The 16,412-nt window shown below is 42.0% G+C and overlaps 2 protein-coding genes across 5 annotated transcripts in view; both read left to right on the top strand.

Annotated features, from left to right (window-relative positions):
* The window catches only part of LOC115542259 (uncharacterized), a 578,272-nt gene that overhangs the window by 498,009 nt on the left and 63,851 nt on the right, over window positions 1–16,412 (top strand). The gene's annotated exons all lie outside the window — the stretch shown is intronic.
* Window positions 2,291–11,205, top strand: LOC115542367 (cell surface A33 antigen-like). 4 transcript variants are annotated; one of them, XM_030354619.1, is made up of 8 exons: window positions 2,291–4,429; window positions 4,996–5,041; window positions 5,654–5,962; window positions 7,055–7,336; window positions 7,975–8,064; window positions 8,910–8,969; window positions 9,301–9,369; window positions 10,356–10,759. In XM_030354619.1, the coding sequence occupies exons 2-8, from the start codon at window positions 4,996–4,998 to the stop codon at window positions 10,439–10,441; spliced, it is 942 nt and encodes a 313-aa protein (XP_030210479.1). In that variant the 5' UTR covers window positions 2,291–4,429; the 3' UTR covers window positions 10,442–10,759. The 4 variants fall into 4 exon arrangements, with proteins under 4 accessions (XP_030210479.1, XP_030210481.1, XP_030210480.1 ...); XM_030354620.1 differs by lacking the exon at window positions 10,356–10,759 and adding an exon at window positions 10,766–11,205 and having other exon boundaries at window positions 2,294–4,429; XM_030354621.1 differs by lacking the exon at window positions 8,910–8,969 and having other exon boundaries at window positions 2,292–4,429.

The following is a 16,412-nucleotide window of genomic DNA, read 5'->3' as shown; positions in this document are numbered from 1 at the left end:
CTTAAAGTGGAAATGAAGCACTGAGAACTGTGTCAATTTTTTGTTTGTTTTTTCATTTTTGGAAACATATGGATTTTCATCAATACTGAAATTCAAGTAGTTTCACCGTAAAATGACATGTTTATGACGACTTTCGCCTCTAGGGCGCAGCCATGTTTTAAAAACGCAGGCGCTACGTCATCAGAATGGTTGGCTCTTTAAAATAAACATGTCGGATATTGGAAGAAGAACAGGGGGGTCCTTTTGTATTGCCCCTGGCTGTTCAAACGAATTTTATCGGTTAAAGGAGAGCGGTAGAATAGTTCATTTCCATGTAATTCCCGTCAAGAAGCCTGAAGTGCTCCGAAGATGGTTAGCTGCATTGAAACGCCTCAGCCCCCCAATGGGACCAGGGCAGAGAGTATGTAGCGACCACTTTATAGAAGCTGATTACATCGAAGAGGGAGCTTTTTCTGAAGATGTGAGATTTGTTCGCCGTCCCACCAATCGCCTGAAGGCAGATGCTGTGCCAACTATTTTTAATTTTAGTGTATATAGTGCTGGAGACACGGACATACCCGTCAGATCGGACCCGGGCGCTGCTCTTATGCGCAGCAAAAGAGCGCAGAAACGTGCTTGCCAGGCAGAGGAACGAGAGGTACACTTAGCTTCTACTACTAGAGAAACAGATAAATTAGTACAAGTACACTCACTGTTTGAAGATTGTCTTGTTTGCAGACTAGCTCGCTCCATGCTCTTGATAATTTCTAATCCATCGCCAAAATAATCCATTGTTATCGGAAATAATCCATTTGCAAACACCGTCGGTTGCACTATTTTCGCATATTCACGTGCACACCCAAATGGCACGACAATTACTTGTATCATGAAATTAACGAACTGTAAGGCAGCGTGGAGCCCAGCTGCTGCACCCGTGTACTTTACTTTTCTTATCTTATTATATTATAATAATTATTATATATATATATATATAAAAAATATAATAATATATAATGTGCAATATATATACATATCTTACACTGCATTACTACAGGTTCATTTCATGGCAGCAGACACTCTCCATGTCAGTGGACATAGGGACACAAACCCCACACAAGCACCACCGATTGTTTCCGGTGCGCTCAGATACATCTCTCTCTCCTTCATATATTTCTCCTCCATCGTCAGGCTCTGTTGGGGGCACTAAAACTCCGACTTCTCTTACTGGCTCAAAAGCATAGGCAATTGGATGCCTGCCCTCATTGGTGGGTCTATCCCATTCGTCCATATCCATTTTGTTGAGGCAGTAAGCTACCTGTGAGGCTATGAGCCGCTATGTAAACAACATAGAATGTTAATACCAACCATTCTCGTGACGTCATCGTATTCTGAAAACAGAGATGGCGGCGCACAGGCTGAAAACATTGTAATTAATGCAACGTGTTTGTGCTTCATTCTGAATAACGGGACATATTTCCGACTTTATTTGTATTTATGGTATATTTAAATATTTAACTAGTGCTATAGACATGTTTTATTTGATTGCTTCCTTTCCACTTTAAAGGAGATATATTATGGTGTTTTGCCAACATGTAAACATAGTATTTGAGTTCAAGAAAACATTTTTGAAGCTGATTGCTGGAAATAGCTTTTAGGAAAAAGAATCTCGCCTACCGCTATTCCCCTCTGTTTCATTACCTTCAGCATGCGCTGTTTCTGGTGTCTGTAGCTTTAATGCAAATGAGCTGCTGCCCATTGACCAATGAGCTGTCAGACTGAACCACAGCATTGAGGAGAAGGGATTGTTGCCATTTGCGGACTCCTGGAGCTCTATATCTATATAATATAATATAATAATAACAATATTATGCATGGGTATTTTTATAATATTATGTCTAATATCACGGCCAAAAGCTAATCATAAAGACTGCGTCTGACGTATCTGCTACTTCCACCACCAAGTAAAGACTCGTATTTTGGGTTATCTCGGACATGGTTGAGAAGAATTGGGGGAAAGGAACTTTGTCCTTCACTCTCTGAAGTCCATGAACCGTGACTTGGAGGAGAAAGGGATTGTACACCGGGAGCTGAGTTGCCGTACTGCCGCCGAGCTCCCCGCGCCGGAGCTGCCGGTCTGCCGCCGAGATCCCCCTCAACGGACCTGCCAGCTTCGGTGGCAGTTCAGCTCCCGGAGTACACTCGCCGGAGCTGCCGGAAAGCTTTGGCGTTAGTTCATGCATATCTCACTCAAAAAATCATGTACCTGCAGACGTTTTTCGAAATTTGTATGTGTGTGGGAGCACCAGAGACACAAAACAACACCCTGAATCCCAGGAAAAGTGTTGTTTTCATAATATGTCCCCTTTAAGCATTGGGGGATCATGAGCTCAGTCCCCTGCAGACATTTCCTCCAACACACACACAACAGTGGAGTCTCCATTTACCTCTTCATCCGTTTGTGGTGGGAGGATAGTACTAGTGGCCGGCGGCAACTTTTGACGCGAGGCATGCTGATTAGACCGGATATAGTATTTGGTTTAAAACAACCACTATAACGTAATATGGTGATGTTTAATAACGGAGTTGGTGTGTCGGTCGAAGCGTTGGCTGCTGGTGCGTGACTAAAAAGCTGAGATTCTAATGGGCTTTGTTGCGCTTTGTTGCGCTTTGTCACGCGGTTAAAAAGCTGCGGCGAATTCAGTTTTAATTCAGTGCGGCATGGTTTGACTCGGCGTGGGCCAAAAGTGTCAATGGAGGAGGGGAGCAGAACAGCCCAGTCACTTTCAGCGCTCACAGCATTCAACCAGAAGGACGCGTTGAGGTGGAAACCCCCACCTGGACACTCATTGGCCACTTCTTGCTCCTTTTATATTGACATTTTTGTCATTTAACAAATGCTTTTATCCTGATTTACAAAAAGGAAATGAAAGAAGGAAAAAACAATGTTTAATCTTCACTCAACCAATAAAACATCACAATATGTCCTTCATTCACCATAGACATCCTGGTGAGTGTGTGTGGTTGATCTCACCAGCCTCATGTAAAGCAGCCTCCCTCCTCTTACTGATTGGATGCTGGGATGTGGGTGAGGCTGCATGCCTGTGGTGCAATGAAGCCACACAGGTTGAACCAGCCGTCACTAGGGTTGGCCATCGTTTGGATTTTAACAATTCTGATTCAGATTCTGATTATGCTTATCGATTTAGATTCTGGATTTTCTGATTCTTTGAGGGGCAGGGAAAAAAAACGGACAGGTTGCCGTGGGTCGTAACCACGGTGATAGCACGCCCCCTTCATTCCTAAAATTCTCAGCCCGAAATGGGCTCAATGGCACCTTCACTCTTTGGGTGCCTAAATGTCGGGGTATTAACCTCTGCGATCACCACGTAACCATCATGTGCATCTTCCCAGGAACAAAATAAGTTTGCACAGGTTTTGCATCGTGCTGACACGTCATTGTTATTTACATAATGGAGCCAGGCCGATTTTGTTGCCAGGGTGAAACGCCTGCTGTGGCAGTAAGCCCGATTCCGACCCTGCAGTAAACCTGTTTTATACACCACCAGCTGCTGTCCAGTTTCGTAGGAGCCCAGTGAAGACACCTAGGTGTCGGTGGTAGGGTCAACTTGCTACCATCATCTAGCATACAAATGTGCTGTGTGCTGACACAATGTGCAGACCACCTACTGGTCTTCTGTGTGTTGAGATCACATTTGCAGACTTAAGGGATCAAGAATGACCCATGAAAGGCATGATGAGACGGACGACCAAAAATGATTAGAAAAAACATGTTTTTTAACCATAAGAATTGTATTCTCAAGTCTAAGCAAAAACAAAAATTAAGCAAAAACAAGTGCAAATTAAAAACAAATAGCTTATGACAGGTGAAAAACCTTCAAATGAACAGGTAAACACAGGCATGTCTATCCGTCAAGCTGGCAGTCAGTATCCATAGCAGCAGCTAGAGTTCTCGCAACAAAATTGTAATTGATTATAATTATTTGGTTAATGATGTATCAAAGTACTTTTTTTCTTCTGAAGATGATTTCACCAATATTGATACATTTATAATAAGTGAGGTGAAGGGAAAAAACAAAACTATTTCCTGAACATGTAGCCTATAGTTTGGAGTTGGATCTTTTGCTGAACAATAACCCAATATACTCCTGTGATGTGGAAGTTAAAATAGGTGGATATTCAAATGATAATTTGAGATATCATCTTTCTAACGTAGATCTCTATCTCTCACACACACACACACACACACACACACACACACATGCACACACGCACGCACGCACGCATGCATACACGGCTGAGGATGCAACAATGACAAGGCTTGGTAGTACTCTGTCACCCAGCCCACATGAGAGGGACACAAGCCACCACCCTTCTCTTCAGCAAAGAATAAGGAAGAGTGTCATCATTCACTCCGGACTCAATCAAAACGGTAAGTCGAAGCATACTTTGTCGTGATAAACTCTCTCCTGGGTGGGTTTATTCCACCATTTCTTTGCTTTATATTCAGGTGTTAAGTGTAAGACTCTCATTTCATACAGTTCACACTTTCTGAGTTCATGGAGCTCCGGCATAATACATGAGGCGCGTTGAGCGGCAGGCGCTCAGCAACTATCAAAAAATGATGTGGCCAAATGTGCTTCAGAAACTGTTTTGGATATTGTCTTTGCTGAGGTTGACATTCACCGCTAACTTGTTCAGTCTTGAACAATGGACCTGTAGCCGGTGCGCCAGGAATCTAATTGAGGCAGTGTGGGCCACTGTAATCTCACGTCTGTTCACACAATCACACAATGTGTGTGTGTGAGTTACCATAACTATCAAAACATTAACCCTATACTATGGAGAACATCAAATGACGAGCAGAATTGCAATGTAGAAGCTATATGGCCAAATGTGTTTCAAAACCTGTTTTTGAAATTTGATTTACCTGAAGACATTTGTGATTGCATGTTTTAGAATTAAGTTTAACTTTTGTAATGTATATGTTGTTCCCAGATGGAGATTCTATTTTTATTGCTGGGATTTCTCTTCTTTGTCAAAGGTAAGAAAATATTTCAGTTGTAAGAGTTCTAACTGTAATAATTTCATAATTGAATCAGAATTGCCAGAATCTTTGCAAATTCTGGTAAGATTACTCCAAATATTAATAGCCTTATCGACTTTGTATGCAACCATACCGATAGGTTTGATGTGGGCACATCTAATGCATTGTCCGAGGGCAACATTTACCACACCCTTCAGCCTGTAGTTCCTCATTCTGCATTTTTGCAGACGCATCAAGATTAATAGAGGTGCAGGTAAAAGACATCAGGAAATCTTACATACCTTCATACCAAACATAACATAGCATACCGGTCATACCCTTACAAAGGTTGGCCAAGGTCCATCTCAAAGTCTGCGTGGATTTTCATGGCAAAAACTAACAAGCAAGACAATATATATAAACAACTCTGACTCCAGCAAGCGTTGCCAAATGAGCAGCTAAATATACACATACTAGGGATAGTTGTTTGGTAACACGTGGTTACGTGGGTGTGGTGTTCTGTCTGCGTGTTGCAGTAATGTGATGTGGAGGCTATGGAGAGATACAGTTTGGATCATTAGTTTCAGACTTGACATTCTCTCTATATAAGTTACAACCTTTCTCTTTCAGGTTGTGCTGGCCATACTCTTTATGGAGAGGTCGGAGGGACGGTCGTATTTCCATGCAAGTCAACTAGGGAGAACATCAAGTTTATTTACTTTCAAGGAGGCCCAGATTTGACTGATTTTATAATTGGATATCATAACAAGAAGAACCTCACTGGGCCCAAAAGACTTCACACCAAATTAAGCCTTGAAAATAAAACGGTAACCTTTTGGAATCTAACCGTCTTAGACGAAGGGACATACAAATGCCTCGTAGGCTATGAGGTCGGCGGTGGAAATACTGATGACACTACAACAAGACTCATCCTAATTGGTAGGCCGCCGTTCACTCATTCCCACTCTCAACAAAAACATTGGTAACATATACCATACCTATTACATTCAACCGCTCCAATCAGTTTGTTCTGAAATGCATAAATGCGGGCAGATCAACTCTTAAATGTAGGTATTGTATATTTTATGTAAAGCATGTAACTTTTTCCAGTGTTTCTATAAAACATGAAGTTTATTTTCAGACCTGGATTCATTTCAGATTTGGCCTCTGGAACTAGGCAGAGGGCGAACACATGTCAGGCTGACAATTTCAATTTGTTTCACTCGAGTTTTCTACAAGCATTAGGGCGGTATGCATCTATTGTGTTTATTTTTACGCTTTTATTAAACAAACTCTTTTTTATGAAAGTCAAAAATGAAGAAATAGGGGATAAGGATATCCTTTGCATGCAGTTTGAGTACCTCTTAGGTCGCTAACTACGCTGTTGGCTCTTTGTTTTTATGCGTCGGGACCCTAGTCATTCTACTTCAGAGATTTGATGCTATTCTGAGCAATATTAGTGGTTAAGAAATGCTGATTTGGAAGCGTTCGCCGCACCGCCCCTAGCCAAAGCACTATTAGCCATTTGTCTCAAAAAAATGTCTCAACGGCTTATTTTACCTGTTTTCATACGGAAATAGACCCTGGGCACTTTAAGGAAACATGAAGTAGCCTAAAGAAATTGGTAAAACGAATGGCCTTAGGCATTAGGGTAATAAAACAAATCGGCCCATATCTTACGGCAGGATTGAATTGGCAGTGCCGGGATATTCAGACGAAAGTTAACATAACCTTTACCATCGGTTCGCATATAAGCTAATATATAAAAATGACAGGGCTCTAGACTGCAGACAGACAGACATATTTAAGCACTGGCAAGAAAATGATCACCTACGCAATACATTTTCTTTTTTGAATTTAAATGAAAAAGTTGGGGGCACAAATGCTGCTAGCGGGAAATATTGTAGTGAACCGTGAAAGTTGTTAAAAAAATATTTTATTTTTAAATGTTTTTAAATGGTCTGGGGGGGTCTAGATACACAGGAGATGGAAGACCTCATCTCTGTTCTTGTGTTCTTTTCACCTGACCAGAGCCCCCCCCGACGCCCAGTATAAAGATCCAGCCGCTGTGTGACGTCAGTTGTGCTCTGAGGTGTACCGCGGACACCCAGGATCTGGGACCGGTCTCCTACGAATGGAAGGAAGACGAAGGCGAGTGGACCAATGGTGACGAGCTGAAGAATATCAGCAGATCTGATACCCCTGAGAAGTTCTTCTGCAGGCTGAGGACCCGTGTGAGGACCAGCGACACCAGCCTGGCCATGGAAAATCCACTCTATAAACCACCAGGTCCCGCTGAAGGGTCGTATGAAGGTCATTTTGTTGCAAAAGCTTTAATTTGTAGAATAGTATTTGGGAAGTTGTAAGTTTGCTCTCAATTTGTATTTTGAAATGTAGAATTGGATAAAAAATCCAGACACACGTGTCAGACTGCAAAAAATAGGATATGATTGGATCGGATAGGTTTTGTGAATTTGTTTCTTAATAGTGTAGGCATTGTGTACGCAATGTCTAGCAAACATTATCACTTTCCAATAGGTTACTTAAACAGGCGGTTTCTTTTCCTCAGTTAGGCCGAACCCTAGCCTGTTCACCTCAAACATCCAAACTCTCAGTATAATACAAAATGAGAGCCAAATCATAGGCTTGACTTAACATTCTCATTGGGTATTCTCCTGTCCCCTTCGGTGCTAAATTGAGAGGTCTTGATTATAGTAGCCTTCTTCTACCTGACTATGAACGCCAACCTCCCTCTTGATTTTATTGATCCATTTTAATTTGCCAATTGGGACGGTCAGTTGGGACAGTCGGTTAGGAACCAGCAAAATTATCCATCTGTGTGTGTTGATTCATACCCCTCAGGTTGAGACAAATTATTAACATTGTGTGTGTTAGCATGCTAATGCCATGATGGTACCTTTTATATTTATTTCCATTTCCTCTCCTTGCAGGTGCTGGGATGAATATCGGAATAATTATTGCCATATTATGCATATTATGCATTGTTGCTCTATTGGCAGTAATTGCTCTGGTGAAGTGTTGTAAGTATCCATTCAATCACCGTTTTCTCTCTTTTTACTCTCACTAGCTCTAGGTCTCACTCAATTTATAGATATATCCTAAATCTATATCGTATGTATATTGTGGCAGACTGCAGGGAGGAGTGAGGGGAGTGGTAGGTCTAGCAACCTGCTGGCTCCACCCCAAAGCCTGACATGGACTTCCTCCCTTTAACGAGGCAAGCATGGGGATCTTTAAGCAGGGGTGCTTGGGCTTAAGAGGGCGAGTAAAGAGTCAAGATTCAAAGATTCAAAGATTCAAAAAGCTTTATTGTCTAGTATGTTGCCATACTAGAAAATTGTCTTTTGACTGAAGGCTTGGGTGTGTGTGTGTGTGTGTGTGTGTGTGTGTGTGTGTGTGTGTGTGTGTGTGTGTGTGTGTGTGTGTGTGTGTGTGTGTTATTTGTGTCACGGGAGGCGAGGAAGGCTAGGGCTAGCAAAGGACAGGCAGATTGTGATTGCCCAGAAGCGTGGTGCGGCCTGAGGGAAAGAGATAGGTGGAAAGTGTTGGACTGTATCCTAGAAGAGGTGGATGACCCTTTTCCCACCCTGGTTTGGTTTACTAGGTAAATAAACCATTCTGCATTGGAACCGCTCTCTGTGTTGTGTCATTTTATCTATTCAACTTGGTGGCGTGAAAACCCCACACCCACAGGCCCGCTACAATATATAAACATACTGATGAAAACATAGCAAATATAGAATAACTACATGGAGGGACGGCATGGCTGTTCAATGGATAGACTTAGAATATTTGACCATGACAGGTTTCACAAACTGGAATACTAGTGTCCCCAATGTTGACCTAGCCTTTATTCCTGATCCAGGTCCGAGCCATCCACTTTCTATGTTAATCCTCGGGAATGATTTTCTGAGGAGACTCATATGTGAGTATTCTTTTGGCCAAATGCCCCCCATATACGTATATGAGCTATGGAAGATCATTTGTGACTTGCATTTACTTTAAATTACCTCATTCTGCAGTGGTGTTTCAAAGCCAAATTCCAAGTGGTCTTTTTTTATGATTCAGCATATGTAGGCCTACAGTACGTGATAGATAGACTAGAGCACCCCCAACTGTACAGCATCAGACTGGTGTTAAGCTACACAAACTGGCTGAATCCATTTAGTTTAAAAAGTCGCCTGTTGGCGATGTTCAGTTCATCCCTGGGCCTCTGTTTAACATGGGCTTTTGTTCATTCCGTTGTTTCTCCTCAGTTTGTAACCAGCAACGACCCCAATCAGTCCCACAAGCCGATCCAGTACCAGCAACCGAAGAAGTCGCAGGTGAGTCACTGTGGTTACCAAGAAAAAAGTGAAATGCTTAAAAAGATGATTATAAACTGTAGACAAAAGGTACATATTGTTGAAATATCATTACACTGTTGCCAAAATGTAATATTTTTCTGTTTAAATTTTCATTAAAGAGCGCATAGCAGAGGTGACCAGGCATAGCTTTGTTTAATATTCCACATTATATTGGCGATATAAGGCGAGAGTGTCCTGGCTCAACCACTTGGTGAGACTATGGGCTATTGAACTATTGTTCAAATAAATTTTCTCAATTCTAATTAGCATTTATCTTGCTATCCATCAGGAAAAAAGCCCACCACAAACCATGTAGCGCTAGCTCACATACTGCGCTGTAGTGGCGAGCCAAAAACAATCGTTACCATGGCAACGCCCACAAACAAACTCTAGCCACTCAACCCAGGCCGAGGGCCGAGTGGATCTATTGGTAGCTGGCACAGAACCCACCCACGACCCAAATGGACCATCCATACATAAATAAGATCATTGCTAATGCTAATAGGGGCCAGGCCTGAGTTAATATACTTCCTCTATAATGTGTTTTAAATCCATCTGTCGAAAGCGTCTTTTTCAGGTCACAAACGCTTCATGGCAGTGTTTACCAGAACCATGCCAGCACAGTTCAGCCAGAAAAACAGCTATGTGGACACAGGCCCCCTAAATAGGCCACTCTACGCATTAAGTTGAAATTGCCAATAGAGTTGCGAAGTCACGCCCCTTCCAGTAGAGCCCATGGGACCTATGAGATCGAAAAATATGAATGGGTTTTAATGGAGAGAAAGTCATTATTTTCTGGTCCCTTTATATGCCCTGGATTACACATGTTGTTTATCATTATTTATTTATGTTATTTATCATTTAAATCCACAAACAACATGTGTAATCCTGGGCATATTAAGACTTGGACCAGAAAACAACTACTTTCTCTCCATTGAAACCATTCATATTTTTCGATCTCATAGGTCCCATGGGCTCTACTGGAAGGGGCGTGACTTCGCCACTCTTTATAAGCCGTTTCAAAACAATCCTTTATTTACATCACAGGTGAGGGTGTATGATGTATGACGGATCAACTATAGTTTTCCTAGTAACCAGAGAAAAACCCCATTCAGATGGATGAATGACACACACAGTGGCTTCTTGAACTGACTCTGGATTGCATATTTTCATCGAATGATTTGATTGCCTTCTTTAATAAATAGTTTTACTATCATACCTCATTCATCCTCCCGAGTCGTACCGTAATTGAAGAACATCTCTAATACAATGGCGAGCTGAAACAAACAAGATCCAAATTTGGAAATAAACTAACAACTTTAAAAAGTACTATGGCTTTGCGTGTGAATTGCATTTGTTTTTGTTTGTTTTACAGTCGCTGAGGAATTGGAGATGGAAACATGTAGGTAGTTTCCAAGAGTGGCCTCTACATTGTTGCCATCTGCACATCTACTCGGCCGCCTCTGAATGTCCAACACCTGGAACCCGTTGATGGGACTGCAGACCACTCCATGTTGCTCTCAACAAGAGCAATGAGGTCGCTGCACTCACCGGATCATTTGTCAATATTCCAACAAAGATCAGACACATGGATGTCTGCTGCAACACACACGTGGCTGAAATTTATTTAGCTTGCTGTTTTTGATTGTTTTGTTGTCCTGGGACAAACTGATCAAGTGGAGCTATCTAGCCTTCTCAATCTTCTGTGGGGCTAACGACACTGCATTGAAATAACGTATCTGGATTTCTTGCCCCTGAATTTAACTCTTACAATTTCCAATAAATCATTTTCAGCTTTATTTTTCAATGTTAAAAGAACAGTCTTCCCTGGCGCTGTTTCGGTGGCTTCTCTCATAAAAAGCTACAGTCAGTGTTTAATGGCGTTGATTTACCTTTGAGCATTTCCTATTATAGGCTACTGTGTAAAATGCTGTTTAGAATTAATATTTATATCAAGAAAGAAAGAACCAGCGAGTGACGCTCTTATTCCTGCTCTCCTTGCTTGACCGCAATCTAGCTTCTAGGATCGTGGGGATTATTGACACTTATTACAAGAACCTTAAAATATGACTGAGGCAAATATGCTATGGGGCTAACAACATAAAGAAACTTGTTTCTGTACCTTTTGCTTGATCTGGTCTGTATGTTGTTGTTCCCAGCGCCCATATTTAGTACTCTGTAAGACTTGCCTATTTACAAAAATAGCCAGGAAACCACACCGTAACCAAACCGCAAACTACAGGCAGGTTTATGTAATGAGCTCCATCCGGCTCATCTGGGTCAATATGGGCCGTCTATGGACTGAATGGATGCGAGGTGACTGTGAGATTCACACATACTAATAATTAATAAAATATGCATGTTGAACGTTGTTGTAATTTTATAACTTTACTGTACACATAACAGTGTGTGCCTATAAGTCAATGGGCTATGTTTTTGTTTTTTTTGTTATTTAAAAAGGTATGGTTAGCCTGTAAATAGTTTTGTAATTGATTAGTTGGGAATGTTGTTGTTGATGTCCAGTTTATAGCTGTTTTTTATTGTGTGGTATATTTGCACTCCAAACTCTGTAAACCCAGTAAAGCCACCTCGTTGGGGTCTCATGGTTTAGGCCCACAATATTTAACTGATATGCTTCCATTACATAAGCCTTCTAGACCACTAAGATCCTCTGAGACCAATCTGTTAATTATCCCCAGAATAAACACGAAAAATGGGAAAGCAGGATTTAGTTGCTATGCAACAAATATCTGGAATAAACTCCCTGAGGATTTAAGACTTGCCCCAACTCTGAACACCTTTAAAATAAGACTGAAGACTTTTACGTTTGCTTTAGCTTTCTGCTAAATCTTAAATACATTGCACTTTCTAAAAAGCTTTTTTAACTTTGCCTTTATTTTCTATTTTAATACTAAAATGCCTTTTTAACTTTCTATTTTACTCATTTCTTATGTTTTCTTTTACGTATCTATTATTTTATTTTATTGTATGACAATGTTTATGTGTGAAGCACTTTGAGTCTGCCTTGTGTATGAGAAGTGCTACATAAATACAGTTGCCTTGCCTTGCCTTAGGGCAGGGAACATTTTTTCAGTGAATAAACATAACGTCAATAAAACTTTGATAGCCTACATTAACTCGTCCTTGAATCGATTTCTACATGAGTAATTTTCCCCGGATATGGGGGTGATAAGAAACAAAACTCCCATGTTCCAACACTACTTCAAGAGGTCGACAAACTTGGTGTATTGTGATTGTCTTGATTGAGGGGCCCCTATCGGCAGAAATTACATTTACCATTCAGTTCCTTAGAAAATATTCTAATAAAATGTAAGTAATTAAACCTTTACTATGTAACTTAGTGCCTTAACAATATTAATATCAATATACAGTATCTGAACAAGTAAATTCATCCACTTTTGTGACGTACGTTATCTTAACCATGTCTATCTGAAGTAGCTCCTTCCGTCATTATAGGACAAGATGGTCCTCAAAATAGAAGCCATCCTGCCGGCTGTTGGCTCTTAGCGCTTGTGCGCTAAAACGAAGACACATAACAGAACGCCTTGTAAGAACCAACGTTTCAAACACGAACTGCGATCCTATGCTACATGTCTTTCCCTCCCTTTCAACCCGTGATCTTTTAAACGGTTTGGGATCAGAGGCGCCGGAACTGGTGGGTCCAAATTGTGCAACCACACCAAAAGTATAATATATACATTTGTCCTTGTCATGGCGTGGCAGTGGCGGTTGCAGCATGACCTAGACCTATTCACAACATTGTAGCTTTAAATTACACGTCTGCTCTTGCCTCTTGGTCATGATGTCACGTGCACCAGCCAATCGGAAGCTTCGGCCGCAGGGTAGGCTACAAACCAGAAAAAGTAGAGGCCACGCGAGAGCAGCTCTCTGACCAAGCACCACTTTTACCTTGCAAATCGCTGTACACTGCTGCTTTACCTTCATCTGTATTTGTTCCTAAAAAAAATCTAGACAAACTATACATCATGAAAGGTGAGACTCCACTGATTCAAACAGTCCCAACCACTCTAACCTGACCGGAAGCACACTTCAACACCCTGGCAGATGCCTGCTGCAGGGCTTTGTTCTTCTGCCAATACGACTCAAACCTTTGAACCCATTGCAGGGAAGAGATCCCCTGATTGGTCTGAAATGAGACAACAGCAATCAACTCGAAACAGATATTATCACAGAGGACGCTATTTTTCATTGTTGATAAGAAACGTGATGTGACTTATAAACCACGATCTACTGTTTTACATTTACAAACTAAATAGCTCCGTACAATTTATACATCTATGATGGAACCTCATCCCTTGGCTACTCGATGCCGACGATGAGCCCATTTTGGAAGTCTGACACAGTGTATAATAGTTCACACGCTGGAGTGAAGCGTCAGGATTCCCAGCGACCACAGCCTCCTATCCACTTCCTCATGATCTTCAGTCTTAGGGTCAAACCCAGGCACACTTCCTTTATTTGAGATGAGCTCAGGATGCAACATGACAAGGCCTCGGTAATACCCCCTTCCCTGGCAATTTCTTTAAGGGATATTACGTCTCTAGGACGGATGAGAATTCTTCTTCTAAACTTAAAAATGCAAAAAAGCACCAAATAGTTCTAGACAATTAACCTATTTTAATGTATGCTTACACTAGACTCCTCTCTAGCAGAATGATCCAGAATACAGTTATACAGAGCTATTTAAACAGATTCACCCCCTCCCCACAATGCAGATGTAAATAATCAAATCAGATAATGTTTGAAGACATGACCCAAGTAAAAGAATGCATAAGGGGATGCCTCCAACCTTGTGAGCGGTTTACCCCAAGCACAAAGGTTAACATTTAGATGACACTGAGGAAGGTAGGGTGGCTATACAACCCAGGCCCTCCGATCCCCGTCTATAGTGAAGAATAAGGAAGAGTGTTCCCATTCAAACACTTCCCAGACTGAAGGGTACATCAAACCGGTACGTCCAAGAATAATTGGCCTTCATACATTTGCTCCTGGTTGGATTTATGCAACCATTTTTTTTACGTTTATTCAGGCGTGGACTTGCATTTCATATAGTTCCCACTTTCAGCTTCATGAGTTTTCAAGTGAGAGCTGTCATAAGATGATACTTGAGTCCAAAGAAAAATACATCCTCAAGGCTGGTTTGTTCTTCCAGTGGCCCGTGTGAGCGGAACAAATACTTTATGTTGCTGTGTTTTTGGAATGTAAAAAGGTTTGGAGCAGAATTAATAACTATTCATAGCCTTCACCATGGCCAAGCAGTAGCGTCGCCAAAGAATTAGGATTGCGGGAGCTACGGGGCTGCTAGAAGAGAGAGAGAGAGAGAGAGAGAGAGAGAGAGAGAGAGAGAGAGAGAGAGAGAGAGAGAGAGAGAGAGAGAGAATGTGTGTATGTGTGTATGCCTGTTTATTTGTTTGCATGTGTATATACTGTGTCCCTTATATGCTTTGCCAACACACATTTGTACCATGTCAATATCATTTTTCTATGTTTTTTTCGATAATTGCATCAGTGAGAATGCATACGCGTTCATTCAAGGGCATGCTGTCTCAAAAAGTGTGCATTTAGGCTGCATGCACACACACGCACACATATATCCTGTCCTTTAAGTGGTCGTTGAAGGGATTCATTTTCTCACATTTTTCTTCATCCATGACTTCGGTAAGATGTGTGGGTATGTGTGTGTCATTGCTAGTACACACGCTGAAATAGATCCGTTCCAATGGTACTTCTAAATATCATTTAAGGAATGATGTCGATGCTCCATGTGGGCGTCTATACGAGTACAACGGTGTCTGTGCTGGCGTGCGTCCACGTGTGTTTGTGTGTGTGTGTGTGTGTGTGTGTGCGCCTTCCTTATAACACACATATCTGTTTCATAGCGGCCTGGTCGATGGTGTGTTCTCCGCTGTACTGCTGTGTGAGTGTGTATGTGTGTATGTGAATGTGTATGTGCATGTGCATGTGCATGTGTTTGTGTGTGTGTGTGTGTGTGTGTGTATGTGTTCTCCACTGCTGTGTGTGGGGGACATCAGTACACGAGTAATTAAGATATACTCGGCTAAACCTACTCCATCGGGTGAAATTGAAACCATGGAGAGAGAGAGAGAGAGAGAGAGAGAGAGAGAGAGAGAGAGAGAGAGAGAGAGAGAGAGAGAGAGAGAGAGAGAGAGTGTGAGTGTGTTTCAATAAAGTCAACTCTCAGGGTGGTACGTGCCCCCCTTCCCCCCCGCTGTTGCCAAGCCACGTATTGTTTGCGAGAGGATGTAGACAGAGGAGTGTCACACAGCCAGTAACATCATGTGAAATCCTCAATGTGAAAAAAGATTGAGGAGACTAAATAAACCCCTGTAGCCACACCCCTGTGCATGTACACACACAATGTATATGAAAACACCAGACTATTGAGAACATCTGATGGTGAGCAGAACGGTGATGTAGAAGCTCATTACGGAGTTATATGGCTAAAAGTAAAGGCTCATATTTCGGGTTATCTCGGACATGGTTGAGAAGAATTGGGGGAAAGGAACTTTGTCGTTGACCCTCTGAAGTCCATGAACCGTGACTTGGAGGAGAAAGGGATTGTACCCCGGGAGCTGAGCTGCCGTACTGCCGCCGAGCTCCCCACGCCGGAGCTGCCGGTCTGCCGCCGAGATCCCCTTCAACGGACCTGCCAGCTTCGGCGGCAGTTCAGCTCCTGGAGTACACCCGCCGGAGCAGCCGGAAAGCTTCGGCGTTTATTCATATGTCACTCAAAAAATATTTGTATGCATGTGGGAGCACCAGAGACACTAAACCTCACCCCAAATCCCAGGAAAAGTGTTATTTTCATAATATGTCCCCTTTAAGCATTGGGGGACCATGAGCTCAGTCCCCTGCAGACATTTCCTCCAACACACACACAACAGTGGAGTCTACATTCACCTCTTCATCAGTTTATGGAGGGAGGATAGTACTAGTGGCCGGCGGCAACTTTTGATGCG

The sequence above is a fragment of the Gadus morhua genome, chromosome 4 (genome assembly GCF_902167405.1).
Source record: "Gadus morhua chromosome 4, gadMor3.0, whole genome shotgun sequence".
Taxonomy (NCBI): Eukaryota; Metazoa; Chordata; class Actinopteri; order Gadiformes; family Gadidae; genus Gadus; species Gadus morhua.
This window is presented reverse-complemented; position numbering and strand designations above follow the sequence as displayed.

What these genes read in the sequence shown, in the direction of transcription:
- LOC115542367 (XM_030354619.1), top strand. Translation starts at nt 4,996, where the DNA reads ATGGAGATTCTATTTTTATTGCTGGGATTTCTCTTCTTTGTCAAAG. An exon ending in CGCTGAAGGGTCGTATGAAG is followed by an intron (nt 7,337 to 7,974) that starts GTCATTTTGTTG and finishes CTCTCCTTGCAG; the next exon opens with GTGCTGGGATGAATATCGGA. An exon ending in AGCAACCGAAGAAGTCGCAG is followed by an intron (nt 9,370 to 10,355) that starts GTGAGTCACTGT and finishes TCGATCTCATAG; the next exon opens with GTCCCATGGGCTCTACTGGA.